Here is a 22256-nt window from a genome sequence, read left to right on the forward strand (position 1 = left end):
CCCTTACATGCACAACGACAGCCACGCAACCTGAAGAGTTTGCTTACACGATCTCGAGTCAACAGAACAATCAATCCTACTGGAAATCATAAATGTGGAAACAAACGATGTCAAATATGCGCTCACCTAATCACAGATACAGATATCACACTTGGCTCCGGCCACACCCTCCATCCGACGTCAGGGGACTGCAACAGCAAGAATGTAGTATACAGCCTTACATGCAAGCAATGTCCCCTGGCTGTCTACATCGGAGAAACAACAAATTTTAGACAGCGTTTCAACAATCACAAAAGCACAATCATTAGAAGTCAAACACAACATCCAGTCGCACAACACTTCAACAAACCAAATCACACACTAACAGATCTGCAATGTTGCATTTTATACAAGGACATGGAAGCATTTGAAGAAAGACACGTGAAAGAACTAAAAACAATCATCCGCACACGAAGCTTCCAGGGACAGGGCATGAACATAGATCTATCATGGCTCACGAACTACACTTTTTACAAGTAGGTGCGCCGCTTATTGTTGTATGTTCTCCCGTTTACCCCGCTGCAATAGATCTTATCATTATATTGCTTGAGTGATATAATGCTGACGCTCCTTTTAACCATTTCTTGGAACCAGTCTTTTTTCCACTCCGAGACGTATTGTGACGTATCTATTTAATCAAAAGAAGAAAAATATGATTTTTCACGTATTTCATATTCATGCTATAGTCTCAGATTATTTAAAGACTATCTACTCACCAGAATTTGGAAGTTAATGTATGTGTATGCTGAAGTTTGAAAGGAATGGTAAACTGCTTGCACATATTTTGCATAACCATCAGTGTGACGATTCAGTTTGATTTAAAAAAAATCGAATGTTTATATTGATCATGATAATTTCAGATTATGTAAAGATTATCTATACACTAGAATTAAAGTTAATTTATGTGTATGTTGAATTTTGAAAGAAATAATGCACTGCTTTTACATTACCACCGCAGCTGCGTATTCAGAGGAATTACTTCTGTATCAGTCGTGCCAATTTTTTTCATGTATGCTTTATACTCATTGTAATTTCATTATGACGTAACATTGTACTGTTGCCAGGATGCGCGCTGGGTGTTAGGATGCCTAGCATGGATGCGTTAAAGCGCGCATCCTTAGTAACACGGTTGCAATATATTGTTATGGCTTAATTTTGTTATTGTTCTCTCAGTATCAACACTTGAGAAAGGGCGGCGAGACGCCCGAAAATTTGTGTCAAGAAATAAACCGTTGGTGAATACAGCATGAACTTTGTTGCAGCTTTGTTACTTATCTTTTTATCTTGCCAACACGTGGACTACCTTATCAACATATATATATATATATATATATATATATATATATATACATATATATATATATATATGTATATAAATATATATATATATATGTATATATATATTATATATATATATATGTATATATATATATATATATATATATATATATATATAATCTTTTTTTCAGTGACGAGATGCCTGCCGTTACACGCCCCTGCCAATGGTGATGTTATCTTGGACGAAGGTCATGGTGCTTGCCAGAATGGCGCAGTCTACGGCTCGAGGTGCTCCGTCTCCTGCGACGAGGGCTATGAACTTTCACCGGCTGTCGATGATGAGGCGTACACGATGACGTGCAACCGTACCGGGTTAAGGTCTACTGTTGGCGCGTGGAATGAACCCACTCCGACATGTAACAGTAAGTTTGAAAGAAATTATCTTCTTTTCCTTTTAGCATGAAATTTTCACCGACGTAAAATCATACAAGCTGAAATCAACATCGCCTGTAGTAATCCTTGGAAACCTTATTATACTTGTTGTTCTTTCCCAGCCTTAGGAAAGACGGAAAATTGCAAACTCACTCTTTTTTTTTTGTGGGGTGGTTGGGGTAATCTCGTAATTTTTAAGGAGTGTTTCAATTGTTTGAGGATGTGATCATCATCAATCTGTTTTGATAATTTACACTTCCGATATTTTTGGTAGAATTTTGTCAGTCTATTGGAGGGTCATTCTTAGCGGAATGTTACTGCATTGCCTCGACCACAATACTAATGTTACGACCATGACACCTGATGAACCGCGGTAATCAAACATACATCCACGCACCGTCCCTCCCCCTCCCCCTCCCCCCCCCCTCGCTTAGGAGCAGGGTCCGCTTGAACAAAATTCAATTCTATAATAGAAATAGCAGTATTATCATTATCATCACCATCATTGCCATTACTATTATCACTGTTTTCACGAAGGATGTTAATGGCAAAAGAGCTAAGTTGCCATACTCCTTATTTCAGTTGTCACATGTAGATTACCGAACCTACCCAACGGAGTTGTGTCCGGCTGTCCTTCAGAGGCTTCAAGCTATGGTGACGTGTGTCAATTGTCATGTATCGAAGGGTATTCTTCTGCCGACGGGAGATTGTCTTCCACCAGAAGGTGTCAGGCTGACGGGACGCTGTCGGGGCAAAATCTGACGTGCGATGGTTCGTCACTTTCCTCACTTACCATCAAAATACATTCCTAACATTTTCGTTTAAAGTAGTGCCTCTTATCATAAATTGTCAAATTGGAAAAAAAATAGGACACCAAAAATTAAATTAAGAAATTTTGGCCTTACTTTGCAAATCTATTCCACATGTTTTAGTTTCTCTAAGAGTATATTCACTTGCTCACTAATTGAATGCCATCGCAAATAAGATTAAAATAACATACTCTGCATGCGCATAGATGACACTAAACTGTCTGTAAATTAAGTGTGTAGTTATCATTTCATGAGTCACTAGATCTAAAGGTGTTCGAGTCGATCGTAAAGATTTTTATGTATTCTCGTACGCATTTCCCCCCAAAAAGTAAAGGCAGTTATGATGAGGGGGGAATGAAATTCATAGTCAATTCGCTCATTTGCTCAAAAACTAACATGTGAGCGTAAAGTCTGAAGTTTATGACTCGATATCTTTCCATAAAAGCTCAAAGGCGAATCTTTATCTTTTATCGGTGTTTGCTGGTGATGGTGGCGTACAGTGCCAATAACGTGCCCACCACTAGAAAGACTGATGCATGGATCTGTGACACCAGAAGAGTGTACCCAGGCCGCTAGTGTCCCGTATGACACTACCTGTTCCCTGCTATGTGACGTAGGCTTTCAGCGGGTAGGACCCTTTCAAAAGACTTGTGCTTCGTCGGGGAGGTGGAGCGACTCTCGAGCTGTCGTATGTCAAGGTGAGCCCGTCGGAGTTTATTGCGTTTTGATGCGTGTATTTGTGTGTATTTTTGGTTGCAATATACCAGATGAATCACAACAAAACCCATTCCTAGGGTTCCGTCAGGAGATTCTTCCTATCGAAGCGGGGAGGGGGGATCCCCCCCCCCCCAACACACACGAATAGAATAGATATCTAATAGCGGGTAATGCAGATACAACTTTTGCAATTAAACGTAATCATACATTTGTTTCGTACGTATGGTTATGTTCTTTTTCAGCTCCCCTGATTTATTCAATTTTGTGTAAAATGTCTTGTCTTAAATCTTTTTGGTGTAGCCTCTATCCAATGTGGGGGCATAAAATTGGGGGAACGACTTCCAAAAGCTAGATCACTACATATGCCACTAAAAATGGCTTTGAGATTAAGCAGGGAGCCGAGCACAGAGTCAATAGACACTTCTTCGTAAAGCTCTTTTTCTAAGTATGTAGTTGCATCCATGTGTATAATGAATTGTGTTGTATATGCGCTCATATTTTCTGTTTTTCCTTATTTAGTCCATTTGCCGTATACATTGTAGAAAATGGTCTCTAGTAACTTTCTTATACCCTCGAACATTTTACAGATATCCAAGCACCAGTGTTTGACATTCCCTGTCCGTCATTTTCAAGCTATCAAGCCGATAGAGGCTACACAAGCGTCAGAATGAACATTCCTACTCCAACGGCCACCGATAACTCGGGCAATGTTACTGTTCAGCTGTGAGTGTGGCAATCTCTTAACTTCATGATTTCGTAGTTGTGAATTTTGAATGAAGCATACAAGTAAAAGTAAAAAAACCAAAGATATATGTGAATTAAGGGAATGTAGCTATATTGGTCGAACACATCAGCAAAGTTTGAGGACAATCGGACAACCCATTCACAAAATTATGAATTTTTAACGTTAAAGACTGAATGAGAAGACTATACAACACTTTTTGACGCTATCTATTTACAATGATATAAGAAGATATAAAGGAATTCATTGTATTTTTACTTTTCTTGCATAATGAAAAAGCCCTTGAACTACCTTTTTCAAAAAAGCAGGGGGAATAATATTACCATTCACATTATGTCAGTATCAAGTCGAGGGGATGTATGTAAAACAAGAAATCATATAACATTGTCTTTTTATTTTCTTTATATCTTTGCACATACGTGACGTCACGAACTGTAGTAGTCCTCTCATCCAACGATGGTTGCAACGAAACTGTAAACATTTATTAGGCCTATAACTTTTCAACGGATTGTCTAAAGTGTTCTATCAATATTACTGAATTCACTCAATCCACATGTGTACATGCATTTTAGTTCCATTCTCCTTTAATAGGACCGTTAACTGTGATGAATACCTGCTAAAAGGAAATATAGGATAGAGGAAAGTATCGTGCAACTCGTTAAAATATCTAGCTAACAGACATTGTATTTGTGTTTCTTTTAGCTCTTTATTTACAAATTCCGTCAACCGTCAATACATGTGTATGTAAAATGAAAAATGAGAGTGCTATACTGTGATATCAGATTTTGGTTTCTCCGATAGAAAATATTGTGAATTGATGGTTAGTGTTCAGTAAAAATCATACATTCAAGAGACTGTGACCAAAATAAACCTTGTTTTTCTAGCCTTCCTGGTGTTTTACCTCGGAGCGAATATCCAGAAGGAGCAACGTCTGTCACGTACACAGCCACTGACCCGGAAGGAAACTCCGCTATCTGTGACATCTATGTCTCCGTTACGGGTGCGTTCTTGTATCCCGGGTGTCAGGATGTAATTTTAAAGAGGCAATGACATCCAGCAACCATTTTAGTTAGTTAGTTAGTTAGCACAGACACATCGCATACAGATATGTAATAGAGGCCTAGACAAGATAAAGAGATTCCTCTTTTACTCGTTTTCAAGATTTTTGTAAAATATTGCAAGCTACATCGTGTTTTCGATTTTACTTGATATAGGACCTTTACATGATCGTTAGTCCTTCTTGTTTTTAAATAAGCTCATATTCATTCAACTTTGAATGAGCTATAGTTTCGTCATATTTACTTTTTCATTAATGCTGGTACATACACGCCATAAGTCACACATAACTATAAAAATTATGACCCTTGATGATGGTTCGTACAGTTTTCAGGTGTTCGCCTCTGCAAGCGCCCTCACACGGTTCTCTCATCGACTGCACTTCGCGTATCTTCGGCTCAGTTTGCTGGTTCCAGTGTAACGAGGGTTACGAGCTGACTGGACCCTCAAACAGGTCGTGCGAACTGCATGGCGGTCAAGCACCTGCCTCGTGGGATGGGACTCAGCCAAAATGTCAAGGTAGGAAATCAGCAAGGGTTAGAGGACATGTTCAAATTAATTATACACACGGAGAGACACTCACATGTGTCTTCTCTATTCTATGGATGACTCGTTTTTTTTTTCTTTTATCTTTGTTTTCAAGTCCAAACGATACGTATACATGTACAATTACAAACGACTAGTATATTCCATGCGACAGACATGTAATATCATATTAAAACACATCTTGTTTCATAAAAGACTGTAAATGCAAGTTGAGGAGCTGGTAGAAAGCTGACTGTATGATGTAGTCCTCTTAATTATAGTACATTACCACGATACATTATGCGAAACTTTCAAAACAACTTAACATAATAGAACATTAACCAGTCGTGACATAAAGCAAATCAACCTTTAGAAGAGTTTTGACGAATAGAATGCTATGCACAGACTGATATTCATAACGATTACAACAATCATTAATTATTTCATTCTTTGTCAGATTTTGTAATGTATACGCAGTACTTGTTTACCAGAGAGACTTAGGTGATCAGTGGCTGAAATATCTTCTTCGCAATAACACCTCAAACTAAATAGACACTGTGTGAGAGGCGGTATTGTTAGCCAAAGTTGCCATAGTAGACTGAATACATGTGTACCTGCAAGCACTGGCAAGTAAGCTTTATGTCGAGGACCATGTCTTAACAACCAAAGTTGTTGTGAAGGCTATCAAGGTATCAGCAAGACACGACAGCTACGTTTTGAACACGATGAAAAATGACAGTGCCACGTATTTTTACTATAATAAAGTGAGTTTTGCAAACAAAGAAACGATTAACATACATCTTGTTTCGCATCTGTCATCAGCTAAAACCTGTCCAGCCCTCGCCCTGCCACCTGACGTCATCAAGTCTGGCTGCCCGCGGAGCCCTCGGTACCCTGAGGTGTTCGGGACCCGCTGCTACTTCTACTGTCCCTACGGCTTTGAGGGTGTTGGTGAGAGTAGTGCCATCTGCCAAGCAGACGGCACGTGGTCAAGTAATAACTTCTCTTGCCGAGGTGAGGGCGTGCTACTAAAAGCAGGATTCTATAGTCCTCAAACAAGTCAAGCATGAACCATTCGTCGTCGTATCCTTAGGGGAAGTTCTCAAAATCCATAAATACCAGGTTAATAATGAACTATAATTACCCATGGTTGATTCGTAAACTGTTTCACAGTTACTAGTATGCAGATTACACCTTTTGTGTAGAAAATGGCGAGGTATATCGTATATTTCGTTGATATATCAGTTGTCTTGAATAGTACAGTTTTATTGTTGTTTCATTTTTTTCTGTGAAGTGCGTTCAGATGTCATATATGTAGGCCCTACATTTCTGATATTAGTCAAACAGCTTATCGAGTAATGTGCAATAATAATGTGAGCTTCTTCATACAGTTTCTCTTTAAGATCTGACAAAAAAGAAAGTTGATATCATAATGTGTGTATTGTGTGTGTTTGTTTGGGGGCGGTGTTTTGGTGACTGTGTGTATATGTGTAGGTGCATTTTAGAGCGGAAAAGAGACAGATTTAAATCAATCACAAAGAAAGAAACGGGACAAAACACGTTTTCACTACTACTCGCCTTAATCTGACATTACACAGCCACGGCATGTCCAGCTTTAAACCCCGCCGCGAAGAGAGGTGTTACTGTCGGACAGTGCTCGACGAATCCAAGTTTCGGTGAAGTCTGCATGATATCTTGCGATGTTAAAGGTTTCCGAGTTACTCCACTATCATCGTCGATCCTAACTTGTCAGGGTAACGGCTTGTGGTTTCCAACCGACATTTCGGCTGTCACCTGCCAAGGTATCGCTCAGTGGTTACTTAAAATCACTGTAATTTTCACCTTCTTTCTTACGGTCATGCCAGTGTATTTTTGCTGGATTCTATGTTTAACCCCGTAATCACTTTTCGTACCAATTTATTTTTCATTGCACATCAGTCGAATAATCTGGGAGTATTTGGTCGTTGGATATTTTTCTACAAACCTGAAAGTCCTCTGTCGTTTTATTTTTCAAGGGTGAGAAGGAGGGTAAGGAGAGGAATGGAGTGGTAATGCTTCTAGCTTCCGATATCCTTGGTGCAAGCAAACAATTCTGATGCAGATTTGTAGCAAACCTCCCAAATTTCCGTTGTGGGCAATGTACAAAATTTGTAGTTTGAATTAGTCACTTAATAAATCGTAATCCAGTGAAGAGTCATTGAACTTCTTCAAACTTGATCGATGTTTGAATCACATCACTGTCATTACAGAGAAACGTACTCCATGCTTTTGAAATGTTCAGAAGATCTTTGTGGTACAGTGAGCTATTAGGGTAGATACTTAACAAATGTGAAATGCGCTATATAAAAACCAGCTATTACTATATTATAATTCGAGGTAAAGGAATTTTAGTGTCAGTCGCGTTTTTTGTGTCAATTTTATTAATTACTCGTTGGCTATCATTTGAAGCGGCGATATCAAATCTGTTAAACGTTAAGCTCTCAAATACACTATCCCTAACAGTTGCAAATAATATGATAATGACATAGCATTGTCCTTCAATAGTCAAACATTCCCTTTTATTTCATTTAAATATCGTTACTCACTTAGGCACAGACAGTATGTTAATCGTTGTTACTGTTTACATTTTTTATTTTGTATGAAGTCATTTTTGTCATTCTTATCTTTTTGCATTTATCATTATCATAATCTTTGTCATCATCATTGAAGGTATTATTATCGCTACTCTTTAAATTGGATTTGAATGAGGTATTTCCTTTTGAATGGGTTGATTGTCCTACTACAGATGTCGAAGATCCCAAATTTACACCATGCCCTGCCGATTTCGTGACGTACGTTCCACGTGGGTCAACTGAGGTCAGTGTCTCGTGGAATGTGTCCGCCGTGGATAATGGTCCGACGTCACCCTCGCTGTCCTGTGACAGGCAAAAAGGTGTCTTCACTGAGGGAGACTACGAGGTCAACTGCCGGGCTAAAGACGAGGCGGACAATGAAGCCACTTGTTCCTTTGATGTCGACGTTCGAGGTAGATTATTGAAAGCAGAGCGTCTTGATATGGGATCTTATGCAAAAACAGAAAGCTTTTCATTTAAGCCTCGCACTATTCTCAATATCTTTCTTTTACATATGAATTGACATACACCTTCAATGACCTGTGGTGTCATACATAATAAATACTTGGTTTTCAGTTAGGTGGAAGGTAGAATATTTCAAAAATTTAGAACTTTCGTTGGACAGCTGATGTTATAAAGCTAACTCTAAATCTGTTGGCCAGTGAAATTCTTCACATTCGATGGAGTGAGCCTCTGAAAGAACACACATTCTTTTGATACGCTACCCACGCAATGTTATAGTTTACCCCTTTCTCATGGCTTCGCAGTGTACAGTCTGTTTGCTAAAAACTAACCTAGACCCCGTTTACAGTGCGAGGCTCGGCCGCGGCTCGGCCGCGGCCGAGTCTACCTTCATTTCAGTGTAAACGCGCAAAAGGCCAAATGCGAGGCCAAAATTGGCCTCGCATTTGGCCTCGCTCTGGAGGTGGTCTCGGCCGCGGCCGAGCCGCGGCCGAGCCCGGCCTTTTCTCATTGTAAACGTAAACTGGGCCAAATGCGCGGCCAATTTTAGTCTGGCTTCCAAACCCTCTGCCTATATCTTTCGCCTATTCAGGATATTAACCCCCTCAACGTCAAAAACTAGTATAGTTTAAAGGGGAAGGCTAGTAACTGATCAATGGGAATCAGTGGAAATGCTGGGAGATGATTGTTCCAATCCTTATGGGATTCATTCAAGAGTACATTATATATCTATTGTTGTGTGAAAACTATTTGCTTCAGAATGGTCTCATATTCAAGTAATGTGCAGTTTAATGTTTCCAGGTAAGCGTCCCTGGTCAGTGACGGGGCATTAATCTGCACATTACTTGAATATGAAACCGTTCTGAAGCAAATAATTTTCACACAACAGTAGGTATATAATGTACTCTTAAATGAAACCCACAGGGATTGGAACAATCATCCCCCAGCATTCGCACTGATTCCCACTGATCAGGTACTAGCCTTCCCCTTTAAGGTGGTTTTGTCCTGCAAAGGATTTTTTCCTTCGGCAAAGGCCTTTGCCCGTACGGCGACTTTGTCGCCACGGAATTCAGTTGTCAAAGGGTCTGGAAAAACAGACAATACCAAATTGCGTTTGTTTACAAGCGGAGCGCCACTACGACAAAATATTGAAAGGTTTGAATCAAATTTTGCTATAGGCGGCCTTCATTGAAGTCCTGTAATTTTTGTGTCTGTAATTGAGCTCAACTTTACTTGGTTTATCTGCCCTAAACAACAAATTGAAAACTGTACCTTCATCAGGAATAACACCAAGACAGGCAGGGACTATGTTGGATCTCTAATTCTTTCCCATTTGGAGTTATTCTGGATTGGAACTTGAGGCAAGGGTACAGCAATGATTAAAGGAAATTTCTGTGCTGGTCCCATATACTGATCTTCATGTAAGGATTTCAAGCCACCTTCTCTCTGGAAGCCAGCTTATCGCCTTTCCACTGAAGCTTTTGTTCCTGCTGTAGTTATAAATCCTGCCATTCACATCCAGCACAATGGCAACTCAGCTGAACTCCAGGCAAACAGCTGCCATTGCAAGCCAAGTGACGACAGACCTTGTCAAGAATCAAGAATTTGCTAGCCTGCTGGAGTCCATTGTCTGCAATGCCATCGAAAAGAAACTTGATAAAATCTACACAAAAGTGGAAACCATTCAAGGCGAAGTCTTTGACCTGAAACAAAATCTGGAGAAAAAAAGACAAAGAAGTGAAAGTCCTGGAGGATAAGATAGCCAAGCTGGAACAAAACAACCAGACACGCTTGGAAAACTCTCTGAACAATGAGGAGCAGTATTCCAGGAGGTCATGTATCCGCATCTTCGGCCTGCAAGAGAGAAAAGGGGAGAATACTGACACGTTAGCTGCTGACATCATCAGGTCAAAGCTGGGTGTGTCATTGGATCCGATGAAGGACATCGATCGCTCTCATCGCACAGGATCAGTGCGGACGCATCATCACCCTCAACGATGGTCCACCCTTCGGAAGGAGCATCCAACCGAAAAGCCCATCCCCGCCCAATCATCGTCAAGCTGTCCAGCTACAGAAAAAGGAGGGAAATCATCGCCAACCGCAGAAAGCTGAAAGGAACAGGAGTTGTGATTGTGGAAGACCTGACCCTGAAAAATCAAAAACTTCTATCGATGGCTCGCAGTGCAGAAAACGTCAAATCGGCCTGGTCTTCAGACGGACGCATAATAGCTCTTGTCGCTGCATCTGGGGGGAAAAACATAACAAAGCTGATCACCTGCGAAGAGGACCTGAAGAAATTGCGTTAGGGTATTTTCACAGAAATATAACCGTGATTTTTTTCTTTTCTTTTTTTTCTGATATGCCTCCTGCTATTGATTTTCCTGGTAAACTTTAAAATATGATCAATCCAGTGCTCCTACCCAGCTTACCATTGTCATTTCTGAGATCACAATTTGGTTGTTAGTTTGTAATGTTTGTTTAAAATAACAGTTTTTTAATGTGTCAATATTTTGTTTTTAGTGTACTTTCTCTTCATTCTATTTCTAACCTCTGTTCTATTGGAAACTCAGTTAGTCATGATACATGCATGTTCATCTATGCACAATTACACTGTATGAAATTTTGCCTTAAAAAATGTCGAAAGTCTTACTGTCAGTACCCAAAAAGTGTAAAAAGTCTTATTCTCAGTAACCCCCAATCACCTCAAAATCGATAATGCCAATGCAATGAGTAGTAATGATTTGTTAAATACTTACCTTGATGTTTCTGAATTTAATCTAAAGTATGGGGATGCATATTCAAACTCATTTTCCTTAGTTCATTTTAATTGCAGAAGTTTACCATGCAATTTTGCAATGAATGTCTGTCTCAGTAGTATTAGTCATGGATTTAAAGTTATAGGAGTAACAGAAACAGGGTTGAATTCATCCTCATCAATAGATTATGTATTCCCTTGATGGTTATAATTTTTTTTTTAATAATAGGAAAAATAAGAGAGGTGGTGGAACAGGTGTGTATACACATGAGTCGTTGAAATGTTTTGTAAGAGATGATTTAACAGCTTTTTTAATAGGATATTTGATAAAGTAAAAGGTAATATGAAAAGTATTTGGAAATTGATTAATAATATTTTGTATAAAAGTCAGAAAAATACAGTTATTGAGTCTCTTCATTTCGGTAATGAAAAAGTTACCAACAGTCAAGATATTGTGAACACATTCAATGAATACTTTGTTAATATTGGTTCAAAATTGCAAGATTTAAAAAATGATGTAAATGAGAATAAGTCTTTTCAAGATTATTTGAAAATGCCAAATAGTAATACTCTTTTTTTGAAGCCAATAACAAACGATGAAATAATAACTATAGTTAATAACATGAAGAACAACATCAGCTCTGGTATTGATGATATTGATATCAAGGTGGTTAAATGTGTTATTTCATTGATTTGTGTTCCGTTATGTATTATTGTTAATGAATGTTTGCGTACTGGTACTTTCCATGAAAAAATGAAAATTGCACGAGTCACACCTATACATAAAAGAGGACAATTAACTGATGTGAATTATTATCGTCCAATATCAGTATTGCCTATATTTTTGAAAATATTAGAAAAAATGTATTTATAATAGGTTAAGAGAATTTTTGAATAAATATAATATACTTATTAGTAATCAATATGGTTTCAGGCAGAGATATTCAACAGAAACGGCAATATTACAACTGATTAATAAGATAAATCAGGCTATAGATGATAAAGAATATGCTTTAACGGTATTTATTGATTTAACCAAAGCATTTGATGTTATAGACCATTTCATTTTGTTACAAAAATTATGTTATTATGGTTCGAGGGGTACTCCATTAAAATTATTTACAAGTTATCTCTCAAATCGTAAGCAATTAACAAATATTAATGATGTCCCATCTAATCTTAAAGAAATAAAATGTGGAGTACCACAAGGATCTATTCTTGGGCCTCTTCTTTTTTTATTGTATATAAATGATTTGCCGTATTCAACATATGATGTAGATTATATATTATTTGCAGATGACACAAGTGTATTTTGTAAAGGCACAGACCCAAAGACATTATTTTATAATATGAATGTTCAACTTGATTGTATAAGAAATTGGTTGTCGGTAAACAAATTGATTTTGAATGTTGATAAGACCAATTATATATTATTTGGAACAAGAACTAAAATTGATAGTAATTTGAAATTGATGTATAGAGATGAGGAAATTAAACGAGTATATGATATAAAATTTTTGGGTGTTTTTATTGATGATAAATTGTCCTGGAATTCTCATGTGAATCATATATGTTCAACAATATCGAAAAGTATTGGTGTTCTGTACAAATTACAATTTCTTCCACAGAATATTTTGAAGATGCTGTATTATTCGTTTGTTTCAGTTCACATAAAACATTGTAGTATTGTTTGGGGTTTTACTACAAAGAAAAATATTGATCGTATTCATAAATTACATAAACGCAGTATTCGTTTGATAACCAACTCTTCATATTTAGCTCCCAGTAAGCCATTATTTCTTAAGATGAAAATTTTACCTGTTCAAGAATTTATTTCTTTGGAAAGTATGATTTTTATGTTTAAAGTTTCCAACAATGTTCTTTCTGAAGTATTTCACGACCATTTCACTTTGAATTGTTCTATACACAATTATAATACCAGGAATGCAAAAAATATTCACACACCATTAAACCGGATTTCAAAAACTCAATCCTCCATTTTTTACCATGGCCCTATTCTTTGGAATACTCTTCCTCCAACAGTCAAGAGTAGTAAGACCTTACGTCATTTTAAAAGGCTTTATAAAAAACATTTTTTTGATGAAATGTATCTGAAACTGTAAGTATAAGTATGCATTGTTTCCACCTCTGCCTCTTTTCTTCTCTTTTCATTGTATCTTTGACATTTGTTTTATCAAATGAATTTGTATGATAATTGTTTAGTTGAAATGTATTGATAATTGTTTGTAGGGGATCATTTCCAACAAGCCTCTTGTATGCTTTCTATGATCCCTCCATTCAAAATGTATAAATGTTCTAAGGCAATTGTATTTTGATATTTGTAGATGTTATGTTTTGATATGGAAAGAAATGAATGAATGAATGAATGAATGAATGAAAAAGCGCGGCCGAGCCCCGCAGTGTAAACGGACAAAATTGCGGGCTCGGCCTCGCAATTGAGGCTGGGCTCGGCCGCGGCTCGGCCACGGCTCGGCCCAGCCCCACACTGTAAACGGGGTCAAAGAGACCTATTCTTTTCGCTTCTATCTTCAAATTTACTTCTTGAGATATTGATGATTGTCGCTGAATACATCATCGGTAATTTGATATTAGATTGCGGAAAAAAAAAGCATTTTTGACAGGATACATGGCTAGTCTAAATGACTATTAGACGATAAAACGGAATTCTCATATCATGATAAAGTTCTCTTCAATTCAATTCAAGTGATTTTTTTTAATTCCGCATAAAGCAATACAAAGCAATACACATAACGCTTACATGAATACATGATATTTTAAGGAACTTTAAATCACATAAGTTGTTATTTGTTATTGTCATTTTCTTGTTAATTTTTGTGAGTTGGCCTGCTTTGTCCAATGTTAGAGCGACCGAGTCTTTATCACATCATGTCCAATAAAAATTTCTGGAGGAAAAGTGTTCGCTTTCAAGTATTCAACATTGTGACTGCATGATATAAACTCCGTCATATCAAGGCCGTCTGCTTACAGGCATCTCTATTTTGAGATATAATAGAGTCCCATCAGTTCACAACGTATTAAACCTGAAAGGTTCCCTAGTTAAACTCTGCTGAGCTGATGTCTTTAATGGACATATCCTTTGGGCGTCTACTTTCATAATGATTATTGTATCTGATTTCAAATACAGTGCGCAGATGTCGTCGGTACGATTTGCCCGCAAGGAGCTTCTTCAACGGCACCTGCAGTACAGCCTGGGGTTCAAGTTGTCACGTGGCGTGTTCACGTGGTTATCAGCTGATTGGTTCCAGTGTCATCACTTGTGAATTTGATGGAACCATGATGTACTGGGACATGGAAGAACCACCATTATGCCAAGGTAGACACGTCGATTGTTCTTGAATAACTTTAGATAATCCACATTTACCGTTTAAATCAGTTCAGATAGTAATTTCTCTTGTAGGTCCTCTCATTAGATAAAGTCATTCATGGCTAGCCTTTGACTATTTATATCAAGTACAGAATATTGTTACACCCTAAAAAAAGTAATAATAATAATGAAAAATAAAAATGAAGTCCAGCTGCCGAACTCCGAATGACGAATTTTGTCGCTGTTCCATATAGTACGTTATTGTGCTGCTTGCAAAAAAGTTTTGTCCTGAATCTAATTAGGGGGACACGTCTTTTTGACAGATTACGAAACTCTTTTTAGAAAGCTTTGCGTAAACAAATACAAAAAAGCAGTTTTTAGTACTTAACACCAAATTTAACAACAAAGAGAGATCACTACACAGACACAATGCAATAGGATATGCAAGAAATTCGTGTAGATGCTTGATTGAATACAAGAAATCATACACTTTAACCCTAATAACAATACTTCGCAAAGTCAGTTGATCAGCTATCCCAAAAGTTGAAAGACAATCTGTTGTCCTTGTAAACATTGACATCATAGTTGTGACGACCATCTGTTTCTATATGTTTTATGTCATCAATTTGTCAGACGTGAGATGCCCGCCACTCCATCTTCCAGCGGATGTTCAGGTGAACCCACTTACCTGCCTTGACCCGACAGGTGTCAGGCAAGGCACGCAGTGCGCCCTCTATTGTCACGTCGGACTCACTCTGATAGATGACGAGGCCGTGTTGATGTGCCGAGAAGACGGACAGTGGACCAGGACACTCGATGCCTTGTCCACCGCACGGTGCGAAGGTCAGTGACTACAGAGAACTCCAGACAGATCTCTCTTTTTTACGATACTTGTACACGACTGTATATACCTATCCACTTGGTGTCAAAATGTTTGTGCACGTAGAAGTCAAGGAATGTGCGCTTGTGCCAGAACATGACATTAGGGAGCTTTAGATTTTCACGACGGGGACGTTCAGAGGAAAAAAAAAAAAAAAAAAACGTGTTCTGCTCATGCGCAAAAACGCGCATCAAGTCAAGTCGATCTATTTTAAACTCTCGTGGTCTCAGTTTTTCACTGCGCGTTCGTGGTTATTACGTCCGTTCAATTCACGACGTAGAGAGCTACTTCATGCACCGATCATATGGGGGTGCCATTTTATTTTTTATGCGTTGTGTCCCAGCGTAATCTAAAGCTACTTTTCTGCAAGACGCAAGGGGAGAGGAGAACGTCCAACGCACTCGTCGTCTCAAACGTCCGCACCGCAAATCTAAAGCTCCCTATTGTGTACGTGCGCTCAAATACCAGTCTGTAACTTGACATGCACACCGAGATGTATGTAACGCAGACCTTTGGACAATTACTATAGCAAGGTTGTTTAGTGCACTTCCATTGGGTCTAATGGTGGTATTAATGACCGATGTGTGCAGTACCAAGAGCGGAGCTTTCCGCCTTAGTACCAAATCAATTTGAATATAGGGCTTAACTGATTGCATCCCCAAGAAAACTAATTCATAATAATTGAGATGATAAAATGGTAGTGTAAATAAATTTATATCAGATTTTCGAAAAAGATATGTGTGACATTGTTTTTAATCACTACATGCGTAGGCAGTGTGCAGTATATGTGTTTAAGTAGATAATAACTTCTTTACAATTTCTCTGTTTATGTAGACAAAACCAAGCCACAACTGACTTATTGTCCTCTAACGCTGATAGCGGATCGCACCGAAGCTTGGGGCGTGGAGGTCACATTTAGAGAACCTACAGCAATTGACACAGGGGGACAACCACTCCAAGTTATCACTTGGCCCCCTGGTCTGACCTCTCCCTACAATTTCACTGAAGATACCCACTGTTCGTACACCTTTGTGGACCAAGCAGGGAACAACGCCACCTGTGAATTCAATGTTGCAGTCAAAGGTATGACTAGGCTTCACGGAATCACTTCTATGAGAGATCATTATATCTTTGATATCGAAGTGATGATAATGATAAGTTACACATATGGGTCCTGGTATCAAATCACTGGACAAATCATCCTGCTGCTTATCTTTGTCTTAGGTTTGTTTTTGAAGGGATGTTGTGCAGATATTAGCAACTGCAGGGATTACATGATTGGTTCTTATCCATGTTTGAGATTCTTTTGAGTATGAAATATACGGCCTACATATTTGGCAGCAAAAGGTGAATAGATGATTTTACTCATTTTCATGTCGTTGATTTTCTTTTTTTCATATAAGACGAGCTGTCACCAGTATTGCTTTCCTGCCCATCGAATATGAGTTTAATGAGCGACACGCAGACGACTTGTGTCACGTGGGAACAACCCGTCTTCCACGAGATCACTGGAGACGACCTGGACATCACTTGTAACTATGACAACGGTGAAGGGTGTTTCCGTTTTGGTAATCATCAAATCACGTGCAGCGCAACCAATCTAGACAACGGAAAGACTGCTGTATGCAGCTTCCGCATAGAAATTGAACGTGAGTATGATCATTCTATGATTTCATAAATGCATGGATACATTCAGGTTAGAAACAGGAAGTTTTGATGCGAAAGATTAAAATCATACCACGAATATCACCAATATCAAAATATTATTACCAGAATTAAATTTGCAACAAAACTGGAATGGCAGAGTTTGATGCTAGTCTCAAGAATATTGTAGCTTGTAGAAATGGACGTGATGAATGAATCAAAAGTTTGTCTGTTATATTGTTCTTCATGTTTGGTTCCAAATATGGGTTATTTTACCCCTTTGTTTGCAAATTATATCATGGAGTTGGACCCAACTTGGATTCGTAGCAATTTGCTACGTAGCAATTTGCTCTACCAATGAAATACGTTGAGCTAACATCGATTGACACAAAACAAAACTTATAAACATATTTTTAAAAATCGTATAAGTAGCATACGAATAATCTTGATAGTGCAAAAACAATTGTATCATTCAATAATGATACTTAGAGACACTGAGTTGGAAACGAACAGAACCAACACTTATTCCCCAGTTAAAAAGAGAAGAAGAAGATTACGTTGCCCATTTCCTGAAATCAACATGGAAAATATTTCTCAACAAAAACCGTAAGTAGCCTATCTAAGACAAACATAATATCAACCTTACTTTACGTCTCACTTGGCAGTACTCTAGCTGGCTTGAGTCCTTGTTTCTTTCGTAATTGTTAGATGTTATTTGGCGTTGTTATTGTGAAGTGTTCCTTAACTGACGAGAGACCATTTTTGGGATACAATTTCTTTATCCATTTGTGTGTCCAACTTTTCTGTCCTAGCACACCCCTGTCCGAGCCTTGACGCCCCAGCAAATGGGGCTATCGTGTGTGACGGCTGGCTTGGGGGCGTGTTCTGTAACACGTTGTGCAATGATCGCTACGACGTGCCCTACGTACGAGATTTAACCGTAACAACGCAGTATGTGTGTACCCATTCTGGCGTGTGGCAACCACACTCCACGGTTTTAGATTGCACAGGTAAAACATATAAAGGGTAAAAAAATAACTGTAATGTCATGTTGTACGTGTACAGAGTGTAATATTTTCAGAAGTAAACAAAATATTTTGCGATGGCTCCTCAAAATTTAAACATCGTCGTTGAGAAATGACATAGAGGAAATTTTGAACAAATTTAGGAGAGAACTTTAGAGAATATAAAAAACTACAAGAGACTGACCAAAAATAACAACAGTAAAACATGTGCTGACGTAGCCTAATTCATTGCTCATCCGATTAAAGCAAGAACCGAGCAAGCGGAAACACCGAGCAATTAAACATCAATGTAACAAACTTTTACGTGTTGTTTTCACCGCTTAATCGGAGCCACAACAGCTTTATAAGGATACCCTTTGGATGAAACACTTGCGTTTATCCAGTATTAATGTCTTGAACTCGCTAGATTCGTAATTGCACGTCTTTGGTATATACTTCTTGTGACTATTTTTGTTTTAATGATCTTTTTCTTTTTTGTTTTCAGTTCTACACCAAAAAACAAACAAAGACTGATATTTTAGAAGTGTAATGATTTGTGCTCTGTCCGTAGTTTTTATTGGCTCACTTTGTATATTTCTTTCAACAAATTAAACGCACCATTTACTTCCTAGAATCCCGAAATGTGAGGCGCTTGCAACTTCCAGTTGAATTTTACTTTGAGGGATCTTGCGTAGATAATGACACGAGTAGACTCATAAAAGAGGCATTCTTAAGGAACATCAGATCTTCGTTGGTTACCAGAGACGTATGCTCGGCTGAAAATAGCTGCTTGGTGGAAAATGTTCGAGTGAGATGTGGAACTAACATCAACCGGAGACGGAGGAATGTGTCGCCGGAACTCCGGGAGTTGTATGAGAGGTCCAAGAATCGACGTTATCACGTGACGAACGTAAATGGACGCCACCGAAGACAGGCAGCACAACAGTAAGACTCTCCTCGCATGATATAAAGTAAAAAAGAAAAAAACAACAAACATTGGTACAAATGCGAAATCATGGTTTTCGCATTTGGATGGTTGATAAATATACGTAAAGAGTTCTCCAAACACATCCAAAAGTTGTATTTACCAGTGACAGTTTCGACGACGGGCTGTCATCATTCTCAGACGAAAGCTAATTGGCAACTGATGAAATGTCGCCAATCAGCAATCACCCAGGTGTGACATCCGAGTGATAGCGCCAAATCATCAGTTGCCAATTAGCCATCGTTTGAGAAAGATGACAGCCCGTCGTCGAAACTGTCGCAGGTAAATACAACTTTTGGATGTGTTTTGAGAACTCTTTACCTATGTTGGTATAAATGACCTTATACTAGCTGGTCCATTTCCTTTTCATTTAAGAGACATAGAGGTACATCGCTTACCTTACTCTGCTAATTATATACATCTCTTGACATTTTTAACGATCAGTTCATGTTGAAATTAAGAGAGGCTATTTCAAAACCCCTCTGTTTCTCACAATATTGACAGACATATTATTACCTTTATCTTTCTAGATCAGTTGTCTTTGTATTCGATCAAGTCTGCGAAATCTTGATTGGATAAAAAAGGAACGTTTACGTTTATTTCACAGAATCCTTGTTGAATTCGAAATATCGACAAATTTCATCGCCGTTGCTAACGAGACGAATTACCACTCATCACTGCAAACTGAGGAAAATCTGCTTGACGTCATTGAGGAAATGATAGATGAGGACGTGTTCGAACTAGACCTTGGTACGGATGAAGAAGACGTAGGTTTCTCCAGTTTCAACTACACCTTCATCCATGGCGAATGTGATGCCGGATATTGGGCCAACAATCATGACTATAATTGTGGTATGGAGTAAATTTTTTAACAATTTCATAACTTTCCAAATCACCAAAAGTCGGCTGAAATGATACAGATCGTTGTGTAGTGAGGTAAAATTGTTGATGATATCAGTTTAAGAAGTTGATACGACAGTTATTTGTAAATAAAATTTTTCGTAAGCAACGCATAGATCTTAACATACAGGACATCGACTATCATCATTACACAGCAATGACGAACAAAGCAATCATTTTTGTGCATCAGATATAAGTTGCAGATTTCCTCGTCTTATTTGAAAGAGGCATTTTGTCTCTAACCGTTTTCGAAACTCAGAATTTTTGTTCATACTTGTTGCTGTTGTTTCTTTGTTATCATCTCAACTGTGCTGAAGAACAATTTCAGACGGGGCAATTTTCGAGTTAGCTACACATTTGGCCTGAAACACCTGTGGCTATTTGAGCAAAAGTCCAGCGTGAATACGACCGTGAATTCAGTGGTTATTAGATTGGAAACTTCTGCCCGGTCATATTTTGGTTGATGTCCCGTGTATGCCAAGTAGCATGTGTTGATGATGGTCAAATCTAAACTCACCTTATTTTTGTTGATGCTGCCCTCAGTGTCCCGTCTTTAATAGGGTCACCTGTCATTATCTAGGTTGCTGACTTATATCTACTGGCCACGTATTTTGAGTTTTTTGTTTGTGTGCAGGTCCGTCATGGTAAACTCTCAACCCAAAACTTTAAATTAATATTATTTCAGAGTACTGTAATATCTACGTGTATAAAGGATTATGCATTTTTGCAAACATGTGCAATTCAATATTTGGCTGCCAGACCTGATTTTAATAAAACCTGTACTAAATATTATGTTTGAAGAGGCTCATCTGATTGGTAAAATCTCTGATAAAAGCGAATTTCATTAGTCCACGATCAAAAATATCTTACCTTGTGTGAGCTTTCGCCTACTGTTTTCTGCAGGCTTCTTCAGACTGGCGTTGACTCGCCATAGACGGGGTATCGGCAGTCTTACAGTATATAACACTCCTATTGCGTAGCAACAAATATTCAAAGTTCTTATTGGCTTCACGTCCTTCTGCAATATAACATGTAATCCAAGTCATTGTTTGACGTTGTTTCTCCTTCCCTCTATTGCATATATTACATACATTTAAAGACGTTTGGGCTTTCTCTTTGGTATATTATTGCTTAATTCAACATGCAATAGTGCCATGTTCGCCTGGGACATACTATTCGAACGAGACCAGAAACTGTTTACAGTGTGAGAAGGGCTCGTACCAAGACGCAGAGGCTCAGATAAGCTGCAGACAGTGTCCAGAAGGACAATCCACAGAAGGACAGGGTGCAAAGAACATTTCAGCATGCAAAGGTGGGAAGGGTGAATCTCAGTCACAGCACGCATTACCAACTCCACAAATTGTAAAATTATGACTAGTTATGACCGAAGGAAAATGTGTGGTTATCGTTGAATCTAGGAGCTTTACAGATACTTTGAATTTACAGGTGCAAACAATTATCATGTTTACGTGAAACACATTTCAATTGATGGGGAGTAGAGTATCATTTGCTTCATCCTGTCCACAGATGAAGTGATAATATTGTTTCTTTCTGCTTTCTCTGTGTTTTTTTCATTATTTGAAATGCACGACACAAAAGATATCCAGATGAAAACTTGCCCTCTCAGCCTAATGAGTTATTTTGCAGAGTTATTATTATACACTGTATACTGGTACGTTGCGAAATATTGTTATAATCTAAAAATTTTACTGCTTCCAGATGTCTGTCACCCCGGGCACAGCTCTGAATCGGGTGTCACGCCATGCTTCCCGTGTGGCATCGGGAGCTACCAACCCAGTGTCTTGGGGACTGACTGTATTTCTTGTCCGATTGGAACAACCACTACACACGTAGGATCAACGTATGTCGATCAGTGCCAAGGTGAGCATGCTCTTTTATATGTATTTTGTTTAAAAACTTCAGAAAAATGCAATTTAGGTACCTGTCGAATGGTTGAATGATATTGGTTAGTGATTCATGAACTTTGCGTTGGTGTGTTGGTGTGTTATAGCATTTTCGAACACTGGCTAGGATTGCTGATTTTCGAAGTAATCTTAGTTGTTTAACACC

General features: G+C 38.4%; 1 protein-coding gene across 1 annotated transcript in view; it reads left to right on the forward strand.

Annotated features, from left to right (window-relative positions):
* The window catches only part of LOC139716421 (uncharacterized), a 77784-nt gene that overhangs the window by 25118 nt on the left and 30410 nt on the right, over nt 1-22256 (forward strand). The window contains exons 14-32 of the mRNA XM_071627967.1: nt 1509-1739; nt 2332-2520; nt 3059-3256; nt 3863-3998; nt 4902-5017; nt 5401-5592; nt 6421-6612; nt 7197-7400; nt 8384-8623; nt 10614-10973; nt 14594-14782; nt 15407-15616; nt 16488-16736; nt 17057-17302; nt 18110-18307; nt 18934-19246; nt 19894-20138; nt 21337-21498; nt 21906-22067. Of these exons, the coding sequence (XP_071484068.1) occupies nt 1509-1739; nt 2332-2520; nt 3059-3256; nt 3863-3998; nt 4902-5017; nt 5401-5592; nt 6421-6612; nt 7197-7400; nt 8384-8623; nt 10614-10973; nt 14594-14782; nt 15407-15616; nt 16488-16736; nt 17057-17302; nt 18110-18307; nt 18934-19246; nt 19894-20138; nt 21337-21498; nt 21906-22067 (4032 nt within the window). The remainder of the gene's footprint in view (nt 1-1508; nt 1740-2331; nt 2521-3058; nt 3257-3862; nt 3999-4901; nt 5018-5400; nt 5593-6420; nt 6613-7196; nt 7401-8383; nt 8624-10613; nt 10974-14593; nt 14783-15406; nt 15617-16487; nt 16737-17056; nt 17303-18109; nt 18308-18933; nt 19247-19893; nt 20139-21336; nt 21499-21905; nt 22068-22256) is intronic.

The sequence above is a fragment of the Diadema antillarum genome, unplaced genomic scaffold (genome assembly GCF_040938485.1).
Source record: "Diadema antillarum isolate AM-2024a unplaced genomic scaffold, OU_Dant_1.0 scf00000065, whole genome shotgun sequence".
NCBI classification, from domain to species: domain Eukaryota; kingdom Metazoa; phylum Echinodermata; class Echinoidea; order Diadematoida; family Diadematidae; genus Diadema; species Diadema antillarum.